The sequence below is a fragment of the Vidua chalybeata genome, chromosome 22, assembly GCF_026979565.1.
Source record: "Vidua chalybeata isolate OUT-0048 chromosome 22, bVidCha1 merged haplotype, whole genome shotgun sequence".
NCBI lineage: Eukaryota > Metazoa > Chordata > Aves > Passeriformes > Viduidae > Vidua > Vidua chalybeata.
The window spans coordinates 4,267,111-4,279,061 of record NC_071551.1 but is presented as its reverse complement, the minus strand read 5'-3'; the positions used below and the strand labels follow the sequence as shown (position 1 = coordinate 4,279,061).

At 58.4% G+C, this 11,951-nt stretch overlaps 2 protein-coding genes across 2 annotated transcripts; one reads left to right on the top strand and one right to left on the bottom strand.

The window, feature by feature from the left end:
* The first annotated feature begins 31 nt into the window (after positions 1-31).
* On the top strand, positions 32-4,670 carry ZBTB48 (zinc finger and BTB domain containing 48). Its single transcript, XM_053962603.1, has 10 exons — positions 32-436; positions 525-742; positions 1,414-1,525; positions 1,900-1,992; positions 2,317-2,403; positions 2,739-2,893; positions 3,069-3,205; positions 3,551-3,715; positions 3,843-3,931; positions 4,018-4,670. Exons 1-10 carry the CDS (start codon positions 32-34, stop codon positions 4,312-4,314), a joined length of 1,758 nt encoding a protein of 585 aa, XP_053818578.1. The 3' UTR covers positions 4,315-4,670.
* Positions 4,671-5,069: 399 nt separating this feature from the next.
* Positions 5,070-11,949, bottom strand: KLHL21 (kelch like family member 21). The gene is made up of 5 exons (XM_053962600.1): positions 11,845-11,949; positions 10,279-11,324; positions 8,675-9,080; positions 7,107-7,179; positions 5,070-6,773 (listed from the first exon to the last, which is right to left on the bottom strand). Exons 2-5 carry the CDS (start codon positions 11,315-11,317, stop codon positions 6,480-6,482), a joined length of 1,812 nt encoding a protein of 603 aa, XP_053818575.1. The 5' UTR covers positions 11,318-11,324; positions 11,845-11,949; the 3' UTR covers positions 5,070-6,479.
* Positions 11,950-11,951: the final 2 nt, after the last annotated feature.

Genomic DNA, 11,951 nt, shown 5'->3' with positions numbered 1-11,951 from the left:
GGCGGATGCCGGCGGGCTCCGGTGCTCGGCCATGGCGGCGGCGGCGGCGCACAGCGTGCGGGTGATGCGGGAGCTGAACCGGCAGCGCGCGGCCGGGCAGTTCTGCGACGCGACGCTCGGCGTGGGCGGCCGCGAGTTCCGCGCGCACTGGCCGGTGCTCGCCAGCTGCTCCCGCTTCTTCCGCGCGCGCGGCCCCGGCGGGCCCGTGGCGCTGCCCGACGGCCTCGCCGACACCTTCCAGCTGCTGCTCGACTTCTTCTACACGGGGCGCCTGGCGCTCACGGCGCACAACCGCGCCCGCCTGCTGGCGGCCGCCGAGCAGCTCGGCGTGCCCGACGCCGTGGCGCTGTGCCGCGCCTTCCGCCCGCGGCCCCGCCGCGCCGCCGCCGCCGCCCGCCCGGAGCCCGCGGCGGCCCCGCAGCCCGGCGGGCAGGCGGTGCGTGAGGGAAGCGGGAGGGGGACGGCGGGGCCGGGGCCCGGCGGGGAGGCGGGGGCGGCGCGGTGACGCCGCTGTTCCCTCGCAGGGCTCCCCCTCAGCCCCGGAGGAGGCGGCGGTGGGTGGCGGCGGGCGGGGGGACGGCGACGCTGAGCCCCTTCCTGAGAAAAAGGTGCTGCGGAGCAAAAAGAGTCCCCCCGCTCCGGGAAAGGCGCCGGGGAGCAGAAAAGGTACAGCGATGCCGGTCGAGTGCCCCACATGTCATAAAACCTTCCTCAGCAAATATTACCTTAAAGTGCACAACAGGTAAACGCTCCGGCTTCTCTTTCCCCTTGCGCGCGGGGGGACGCGCCGCCCCCACGGCTCGGCCCCTTCCCGGGAGGGGGATGTCCTTTCTGCCAGCTTGTCCCAGCACCTCGGCATCCCCCAGGGTGGTAAAGGGGGGGTCTGCTGTGGGCTGGGGGAGGGTTATATGTCAATGAAAGGCATCCCAGAGCTGCAGCGACTGTCCTGAGCTGTGGCTCAGGAAGGCCATGTGAGGGGCTCCTTGGCGGCTGCACTAGCTGCTAGTTGCAGGTGGGCGATGGCAAATCCTCCTGGGCTTTGAGAATGCCCCAGGCTGGGGGGGGGAGGTTTCTGGGGTTGTGGGGTACACATGGCTGGGCTCTGAGGAGCTCCAGGGTGGATCATTGAGAGCAGGGCATGGCCCTGCAGTGAGAACTCAAGCTTTACTTCACTTGTGTCGGGGAAGAATCTTGGCTCTGCAGAAATGGTGTTCTGTGGAGCACAGCGGGCATTGACAGCTGTGCTGTTGAGGGGACTCAAAAGTAGCATAAAAGCAGCTTTAGGGCAGCTGTGAATAGTAGCACTGTGGGGGTGGGGGGAAGTATCCACCTCACCCTTCCCTGTGACCTCCTGGGCCTGTTTGTGCAGATGCTGGCAGGCAGTGATGGGATTCTGTATTTGCATACCCCAAGGAAACACACTGGAGAGAAGCCATTTGAGTGTTCCAAGTGTGGCAAATGTTACTTTAGAAAAGAGAATCTCCTGGAACACGAAGCCAGGAACTGCATGAACAGATCGGAACAGGTACGCCCAGGAGCTGCCCTGCTGGGCTGGAGTGTGGCTGCCATGTGGCAGCAGGGGAATTGGAGCCTTTTCCCAGTCCCAGCCCATGCTCAGTTCCAAACAGACCCCTGCCAGCACCATGTGGCACATGTTCCATGGCTGGGACCCCCACAGCCAGGACCCCTGTGGCTGGGACTCACGCCGGATACACAACACAGCCCTCAGTTGTGTTTCAGCACACCAGGACTCTGTAGTGTACAAGATTCGGCTCCCGTGGGTGTGGGCTGAATGCTGTAGCTGGGTGCCAGTGCCATGTGCTGGGCAGGAGGCTGAGCTGTGGGCTCCAGGTCAGGCTCTGGGTCCTGTGGAAGCCAACACCACCCCATCTCTCACAGGTATTCACATGCTCAGCCTGCCCGGAGGTGTTCAAGCGGCGGATGGAGCTGCGGCTGCACATGGTGTCACACACTGGGGAGATGCCATACAAGGTCAGCAGGGCCTGCATCCGACATCCCTATGGATGCTGCTGGACACTGGCACGGAGCAGGGGCAAGCCTTTCCCTTCTAGGGCAGCCCAGCCCTCTTGCCTTGGCAAGAGTCAAGCACACCAGTTCCCTTCTCTGGTCCATGACAGTCCACTCAGGGTTGTTCCCTGTCTCTGAACCAAAATGTGATCCAGGGAGGCACTACAGCCAAAGGCTTCCCATGGCTGTACCAGGAATCTGTGTTCTACTCCCTTGCTGCTCCTCTCCTTGCTCTGAAACCACGCTTTGGGAGAAGCTGGAAGCTGACCACATTCTCCTGTCTTGCAGTGCTCCTCATGCTCACAGCAGTTCATGCAGAAGAAGGACCTGCAGAGCCACATGATAAAGCTGCATGGTGCACCCAAGCCCCATGCGGTAGGGACCGGGGGTTTTGGGGAGGGTGTGATCCTGAGTGTGGACCTGGCCTAAGGAATGGCACAACATTATGTCTGGCTGTGTCAGTGAGGGGGTGGGACACAGAGCTACTGGAAATAGGCTCTGTTGGGTACAGGAGCAGCGCACAGATCCAAGCACTGACCAGCACTTCATCTCTCTTGGGCTGTCCCATCTCACTGGGTGTCTCTGAGCTGGTGGTGCTGCCTTGGCTTCCACAGGGAGGTCCCGGGAGCAGCTGGGGAAAGGCTGGGTGTGAGTGGGTCTGGGGTGGGTGTACCCCAACCCTAACACCCTCCTCTCCTGTGGCCTCGCAGTGCTCAACCTGCTCCAAGTGCTTTCTGTCCCGGACAGAGCTGCGCCTGCACGAGGCCTTCAAGCACCGTGGAGAGAAGCTGTTTGTGTGTGAGGAGTGCGGGCACAGGGCCTCGAGCCGCAATGGCCTCCAGATGCACATCAAGGCCAAGCACAGGTACAATGTGACCCGTGTCCTCTCTTACGACACCCTGACTCTCCTGGCTGCAGTCCCTGCCCCACAGGCCTGGGGGTTGGCTGAAAGTCATCCTCTTCCTAGAGGTGCTGGGCTGAGACCCAAGGGGCCGAAGCTGGTGGAGGCAGAGGTGACGGTGACGTTTCTCTGCCCACAGGAACGAGCGGCCCTACGTGTGTGAGTTCTGCCACCACGCCTTCACACAGAAAGCCAACCTCAACATGCACCTGCGCACGCACACTGGCGAGAAGCCCTTCCAGTGCCATCTCTGCGGCAAGACCTTCCGGACACAAGGTACCCCTGGCTGTGGCTGGGGCAGGTCATGCTGTGCAGGTCAGCAAGTGCTGTGCTCCAGCATCCAGGACCTCCAGAAAGTAGCTTCCCCAGGAGCAAAGCCATGCTCTTGTGAGGGCAGGCTGATACCAAGGAAAGCACATTCCTGTCACCTGCTCTGCTCTCATGGCACATAAGGGGAACGAGCTGGTGTTGCTCACGACCCTTAGCAGTAGCAGGCAGATACTGCTTGTGCTGCTCTTGCCTTCCTGGCCAGCCTGGCCCAGCCTGACAGCCCCTGGGATGGGGGTGCAGAGGCTGTGCTTCTGACCAGCCACTCTCCTTGTCTCCCCCTCTTAACGGCAGCAAGTCTGGACAAACACAACCGGACGCACACCGGGGAGCGGCCGTTCAGCTGCGAGTTTTGTGAGCAGCGTTTCACGGAGAAGGGGCCACTGCTGAGGCACGTCGCCAGCCGGCATCAGGAGGGGCGGCCCCACTTCTGCCACATCTGTGGGAAGACATTCAAAGGTAACATGGCAGCTCCAGCTCTCGTGGGGCTCTGCAGGAGCTGCCTCCTTCCCATGGGTGGGTTGGCATTGCAATGAGCCTGTATGACACGGAGCTGCTGCCAACAGGCTCTCGTTTCCCTTCCCAGCGGTAGAACAGCTGCGTGTCCACGTTCGCCGGCACAAAGGAGTGAGGAAGTTTGAGTGCATCGAGTGTGGCTACAAATTCACACGGCAGGTGAGGCCTTTCCCAGCTCCAGGGCCTCGTGCTGCCCTGGGGAGCCAGTCCTCACTGCATCTCTCCACATTCCCCATCCTTTGCAGGCTCACTTGAGGCGCCACATGGAGATCCATGACCGAGTGGAGAACTACAACCCTCGACAGCGGAAGCTGCGGAACCTGATCATCGAGGATGAGAAGGATGTGATGGTGGTGCTGCAGCCGCCACCAGAGCTGGAGGTGGGCTCAGCCGAGGTGATTGTGGAGTCGCTGGCCCGTGGGCCACTGCCTGAGGAGGTCCCTGCACAGAAACTCTGCTCAAACGAGAACTTCTCCCCTGCGGATGTGATTGAGCAATCGCTGATTATAACTACAACGATTCCTGAAGACTGTGAGACGTAGTGTGGCCCACCCCACCCCTTCCACTGAAACACAGTAAAGCATTAAGCTGAGCCACTTTCTGCCACACTTGTTCTTTTGAGCCCCCTCCCCTCCTTTTCTGCAAGTCTCCCATCCCAGGCTGCAGGGAAAGAAAGTCACCATGACCTTGTGATTGAGTGTCAAATGAAGAAACGTCTCAGAACAGTCGTTCCAGTCAGTGTCCACGCACGGTGTGCAGTGGGATGGGACTGACCTCCCTGTGTCATACTGTGACTCACTTTCTGACGCCCGAGGAGCTGGTGCTGCCCTCCCTTTTCCTTCAGCCCTCTCACCCTGCCTGTGATTAAAGCTCACCTTCGGCTCTGCCCATTCCTTAATTCTGCCGTTTAACTGGTGCCTTATTTCTCTTTTGTTTTGTTAAGCTTTTGTCAGTTGCTCTTTCCTTACCCCATTAAAGGCGGGGCATGACCCATGTCTGGTTAGAACGAAACACACTCCAGCACCCACAAAGTGCCTGCGCTCATGTGTGGGGACATACTCTGTCACAAATAACCCAATCCAGGGTTGTTGGGAGAGTGAGAACCATGGTCTGAGTGGTGCCAGGGTGGGGAAGAGATCTCTGTGTGTACTCCTACACCCAAGAGTTGCAGCCATGCTCTCTCCCCTTTCTCCCTCTACTACCAAGGAGGCAGAGAGGCTCCAATTTAAGCATATCTGGAATGAGAAACTTCCAGTAAAATCTCATTCCAGGTCCCTTCCCCTCACAGAAAACAGAATTGTGTAACAAGTTTTATTTAACTTGACTGCTGCAAGTAAATTTAAAAACAAACTATGAGAATAAAAATACACTATCTGCAAATGTAAAATGCCTTTGTTTCAAAGGATGGAGTTCAACTGTACTTGAGGATTCAACACAATGAATTCTACAAAAAATAAATACAGATCTGTAGCTGCTCAGCGGGTGGGACTGGGGGTCCAGCAGCGAGCACGGCCGCGTGCGCCGGGGTGCGTTATTTATAGCTCAGCAGAAATGCCTCGAGCTGCGGCGCCGTCGGGAATTGGCCATTGCTCCCAAAAAAGCAGCAGCTGCCCCGAACTGTGGGCCCCTGCACCCACTACTCTGTCCACGGGTTTGACACCAAGGGGCAGCCGCGCCGGGCCCTGCGCGTTCCCTGCTGGCACGCGGCGGTCTCAAGGCACTGTCAGTGTTCCAGGCTGGAGAACAGCCCGGGTTCCCCGTGGCTGAGGGGTGCAGCAGCATCAGACAGCACTGGGGCAAAACACGTTTCTGTAAAGCTGTGAAGACGCTGATGCTGTGGAAATGGGGCTCGGATGCTCCTCGATCCAGGGGCAAGCCTGGAGCACAGAGTACACGGGGTTTCCATCTCTGGATTCAGTTTAAATGCAATTTTTTCCTCTATTAGCTAAAATTTAAAGACCAAAAAAGCAAATGCATCCTGCCACACCTTAGCTTCTGCCACACTTCAGGGTTCTCCAGAAGGTGCAGCACTTGCTCTCAGGGAGCCACGCTGCAGGTTCAGCCATTTGCTTTCTTCCAGAAACATTCCACAAGTAAACTGCACGCAGCTGCTCTTCAGCAAAGGTAGATAAACAGAGCCCCTCTGGCCAGGGCACTTGGGCAAGTATAAAGGCAAATCTTACACAGGCCAAAAAAAAAACTGCAAACCCCAAATAAAAAGAAGAAAAAAACCCTAAAATAACTACCTTTCAATCCAACACGTGCACAAGCCTATCTCCCTCCGAGGCACAGAATACAGGGAGGGTATCCAGACCACTGCCCTACCAGACAGACCCCTCCCAAGACAGAAACGGAAGGAAGGAGTTTGGTGGCAAATGAAGCATTACAGGGTGAAGGAGCTCCCAGTGAAAGGTGTCTGGTCACAAGCCGTAAGCAGCGGTGCTGTGGCGTGGTTCACCATGAGTGCTTTCCCCAGGATCAGCTCTCGGGTCTCTGTGGGCAGCGTGGTGCTGTCTCCCACCCTGAAGGGCTGAGGGAAGCAGTGGAGGCCTCGCTGCCTGCAGGCCCACAGCATCACATCCAACAGCCAGAGTTCTTGCTCCCTCTGTGATCAGTATGGTTTTGTTTCCAAGCACTGGTTTGCCTCAGCCTTCTCCCAAAGCAGCCCAGGTTCCGGATGAGGGACTCTGTCAAGCTGCTTCCTGTGCTAAGGCAGCTCATTGAGGTTCTGGTTGTGAAGGTTTTGGTTCTGCCTGCTCAAGCTGATGGTGTTGTCCAGCGTGATGCTGTCGTCCTCCTGTGTGGTTTCTGGCATGAACTGCCGGAATATGCTGACGCTGCCGTGCCAGAAGATGGGCTCAGGGAGCTGGCCCACGACACTCCACGTTCGTGTCTCAGGGTCGTAGGCTTCCAGGACGTCCGAGAGTTCAAACGTGTTATCGTAGCCTCCCGAGACATAGAGCTTCCCTCCGAGCACAGCCACGCTCCCCCCGACATGAACCTGCAACATAACAATAAATACACACTGTGACCAGGGGGGGTTTGCCTGATCCAGCAAGGGGATCGGTGGGATATGGGAGCTGCTCCTAGGAGGGAGTTTCATGCCTGCCAGCTGCAGGATGGGCTCTGAACCAGTGCTGCCCACAGATCTCACATGCTGGGCTGCACACCCAGACATGCCACCATATCCAGGACTTCTTCCTAGTGACTCCAACACACTTAAACCAGCTCCACATGCAAGGGGTTCTGATTCTAAAAAGCTCTTGGTTTTCCAAAGGCAAATGACATTAATTTATAACATTTAAGACATCCTGGAAGTGAGAAAATGTCCTACCTGAAGCATGGCAGGGATTTTATCCCATTCATTCTTTGATGGATTGTAAACATCCACTTCAGCCGAGTCATCTCTGGGGAAGAGAACACAGAATTACTGTTCTGCATTCTAGAAACGCTGCTTGGGTTCTTCATCAAAGCCAAATTTAGATGGGCAGGGGGAGTGAAGAGCTGGGGAGGCAACATAATCCCCCAGGGCTTCTCTTACCCACCCTGCTTGGCAGACAGGAGGGCGACAGTGACAGGTGAGGGACGTTTGCAACTCAGAGACACGCGCTGCTGACACAAGAATGTGTGGAGGACAAGGTCAGGGCAGCTGGAGAGGAGCTGTCAGTCCTTCCAATACAGTCCTGGTACAGATGGGATCAAGATGCTGTAAGGCAGCTCCAGGCGGGGCCAGCAGCCAGACCAGGGGCTCCTCTCCCCACCCTGTGTCAGCTCTGGGGCAACTGCAGAGAGCAGCTGAACCTCACTCCTGTGCTTTATTTACAGGTATAAAACTAGTCCCAGTTCGAGGGATCATCACTCAGAGCCTTTAGCCTGAGCTATTAAACCAATTTGCTACTTTTACTTGCAACCTACTCTTCTGTACTCCAAAGATTATCCCACAGCTCTACATGGAGCAGCAGCCCACGCGCACGCAGCACGTGAAATGAGGGAAGAACACCTAACCCTGATCATCTCCTCACTGATTCTTGCAGATGCAAAGTGATCTGAAAATCCTGAAGTGTCAATCATCAGTATTTTAAAATGGGTAAGAAAAAGGAAATTCTATAGAATCAGGTTGTGACAAGGAGCTGAGCAGCTGCAATACTCTGGCAGGATGGACTGAAACCAGCTGACCAGAACAGCCGCCAGCAAGACACTTGGCTGGACCCGACAGGATCAAATAAAAAGTCTTGGGCCAAAGCTGCCACTTTATGCAAAGCCAAGAGGAGATTAAAAAAAGAGAAGTGCCTGGGGGCCATCACAGAAGTCTCTGTTTGCTCAGAGTCAACACACGGAGATGAAATGCTCCAGCCCTAGCATGCCTTCCCGTTTATTTTTAATTAAGCGGATAACTGAAGTATTTGCGCCACCAGGACAGCTTCAGATGGGTAATTAAGTCCCAGTTTGGAAAGGTGCTTAAAAATAGTGACCAATCACTTCATCTTCAGCCCTCTTATCTCTGCTGAGACGGAAGACGTCCTCTCCTGCACTAGAGTTTAACGTTTTCTTGGAGCTTATGTGCTTATTTATAGCAACGAGGGGGGCTGAACCAGGAGCCAAAGAAACCGAGAAGCCAATTTCCAAGCAGTGCTGCTGACTTCAGATGGATTCACACATGTCTGTTCCCCAGCCCTGGGTTACACTCATACATTTTCACACAAGTTTATGGGCCCACCAACACAAGGAAAGAGGTGTGACAGCCCTCCCTGCACCATCAGGGGAAGCACTGCTGTGCTGTCCCAACCCAGTGCCCTCTGTCCACCACCTGCAAAATCCACAAAATCCACCTTCCCAGGGAAGCTGTGGGCTCTCCTCCTGGGGACATGGGGAGGGAGGGAAGCGATTGCTCCCACTACTCACCGTATGAAGTACATGAGACCATTAAGAGTGACGGTCTTTGGGGCAAAGGACCAGGGGGGCAGGTGGCCGCAGTTGACAAGGGACCAGAGATCACTGTCGGGGTCATAGCACTGCATGACCATGGACTCTTTGCCAGCCAGGGAGCCGATGGCGAAGAGTTTCCCACGGCACGAGGTGGTGGAGCAGTTGTCCATGGGATACAGCATGGGCTGCAGGGCCTCCCAGCTGTCCAGCGTGTGGTCATAGCGCTCCGTGCTGTCAGAGGCAACCACGTAGAGCAGCCCGTCCAGGACCGTGGAGCTGTGGTATTCCCTGGCTTTCAGCATGGGCGACACCTCTGTCCACTCGTTCACGCTGGAATTGTACCTCCAGACACAGTCGTACAGCCTGGACCCGTCCGAGCCCCCTGTGGCACAGCATGACACATGTCAAGAGCCTGGCTCCACAAAGGGGAGGGTGATGGAGGAGAGGGCTTGGCTCAGCACAAGTGCCACAAGGATTTTAAAGGAAGTTTTGCACTGTTTCATTCCCAGCAAGCCGGGGAGGATTTCTCCCATGTCGTTCCTAGTCCATACCCAGCTGAGACTCAAAATGAGTCTTGATGTTTCACTACCTCTGTCCTCTAATACCCACTTCTCTCCCATTTTACAGCCCCCCCCCAGTCACTGCCCAGAAGCTGCCAAGGCAGTGGTGCTGCTGGCAGTTTGGGAATCTCCCAGCCTTGCCTTCGTCACACTGACACAGACCAAACCAACCCAAGATCCCCAGCAGCAGCCTGTACACAGCTCCCAGCAGGACTGATCTGCCTGGGATCACTCCAGAAAGCTCCCACAGGATGTAAGGGCTTCTTTAAAATCATGCTGCATCCATGTGGTAGCCTGTCATTTTTACAACCCTGTCCTTAAAGCAGGTCCTTGTTTTCTGCTTGTGACTAGAGAACACACAGTTTTCTGTTCACCTGCATTAAGACTTGCTCTTCAAAGCTCTACCAGTGTGTCCTGCACACCGAGGGCATGCTGTTCCACAGCACTCGGTGTCCTGGGCCTCAGTTTGTTACGGTTGTCACAGAGATGTAGTTCAAAGGAGGGATCTGCATGCAGCTTAACAGCCAAATTTACATATTGGTGTCACCTTGACAGAAGTAATTGTAGCCCCAGCAAGGAGGCAGGATTTGTGCAGGGGAAGGTACCGTGACTCACAGGGGCTGGTGAAGGAACCTGGGGTTTTCTGACATGCCTCAGCCTCAAGCATGTGATTCAGGGGGCTCTGAACCTGAACACCTTCTTCAAAGAGAGAAACTCAAAACCTTCTTACATCACCCCTGTCCTCAGTGACGGTTAAAAAGTTCTAACTACAAGATCTGTGACTTTTGCCAGCATGCTCAACAGCATTAGTCATGACAAAATAGCTCCTGGACTGAGACCAGCTGCTAAATCCAGCACCGACTCCAGGAGTCTCCATGCCTGCTGGGAGGCTGCAGGCACCCAAAGCCAAGTCCCAAACTCTCTGCTACCCAGGAAAAGCCAAATGTCGCAGCTACAACCTACATATTTTCAACAGAACCCTCCACCCTGGTGCTTCTCCTCATTCCCTGTATGCCTTACCTGTGACATAGATGTCATTGCCCAGTGCAGTGACACTGTAGCCCCCTCCCAGGTGCTCGGGGAACTCGGCCAGGTAGCGCCAGTGGCCAGTGCGTGGGTTGTAGCAGTCGACGGTGACAAGTTCATCGCAGTCACGGTCGCAGCCGCCAACGAGGACAAGGATCTCGGCGAGGCCAGTGGAGGGCCGGGGACGCATGCGGGCACAGGGCCCCCGGTCGTGGCGGTCGAGGCGGGCAGCCTGGAAGTCGCGGGCCTCACGCAGAAGTCGCAGGCAGGGAGGGCAGCGGGCCACCAGCGGCTCGCTCTCCACGTGGGCCAGCAGGTAGAAGCGGCGCACAAAGGGCAGGCGGACGTGGGCCAGGAGCTGTGGCAGCAGCGGGGCACGGGTGGCAGGGTCAGCGCGCACCCAGCGCAGTGCCAGCTGAAAGGCAGCCTCCTCCTTGGGGATGCAGAGCCCATCGTCCCGCAGGTAGGAGAGGAGGCGCGGCAGCGGCAGCCGCTCCAGCTGGGCGCCCAGCTCGCCCACGTGCCGCAGCACGAAGCGGTGGGCGGCAGCCGCCAGCTCCGGGCAGGCAAAGGCCTCCGCGAAGTCCTGCATGTCCAGGGCGTTGGCGGGCTCCAGCTGCCGCGCCAGCCAGGCACCGCAGGCCTCCTTGACAGCGGGGAACTGCAGCAGGTCGGCGGCGCGCAGCAGGCGCTCGGCGATGTCGGGGCCCAGCCGCCCCACGCGGCCGGTGTAGGCGAAGTCGAGCAGCCGCCCCAGGCACTCGGGCTCGACGCCGTGCAGCCGCACACGCTCGGCCCGCGACTCGCGCAGGGCCCCGCCGAACATGGCGCGGAAGTACCCCGAGGCAGCGGCCAGAACGGCGCGGTGAGCCCCGAACTCTCGCCCGCCGGCCACCACCGTCACGTCCAGCAGGCTCCGCTCGGCCCGCAGCGCGCTCAGACCCCGCAGCAGCGACACCGCGTGTGCCGGTTCTCCCGTCGCCGCCGCCGCGGTTGAGGCTCCCGCTGCCGTCCCGCCGGTGCTTGTCGCCATGCCGTGCCTGCGGGAGCGCACCTGGATCACGCCCTGCGCGGAGCCGCTGGGCCGAGCCCCCCGAGCGATTCCCGGGGCGGGAAAGGATGGTGGGGATCAGGCAAGGAGGCGGCGGGTGGGCTCGGGGAGCCGGTCCCAGCCGGGACCCGCCGAGAGCGGCCGTTGCGTAAGGCGGCGGCGCTGGCAGCGCGGCCCCGCTCAGGCCGGTCCCAGGGCCCCGCAGCTACCGCGCCCAGCCCCGCGCCCTTGGCCCAGGGCTGGCGCTCAGAAGGAGCCGCCCAATGGTACCGGGGGAACACAAGACCGGCCCGAGCGCAGACGGCGCTGAGGCAGCTCCGCTCGGAGTCGGGCTCGCGTACCGCCGTTAGCGCGGGCGGAGGGTCCGCCTCGGGGTTGAGGGTCCAGCTCGCGGTAGACGCTTCGGTGCCCGTCCTGCCACCAGCCAGGCCCCGCGGTGAGCCCAGTGCCGGCCCGTCCCGCCCGGGCCCACAATCACCCGATAAGAACCACTCCCGGACCCCACTCACCGATCCGCTCTCCGCCCTGCTCCGTGCTCCGCTTCCCGCTCCGTTCACCGCTCCCGGCACCGCCCCCGCCCCTCCGCCGCTCCCAGCGCGCCCCGCGCCCGGCACTG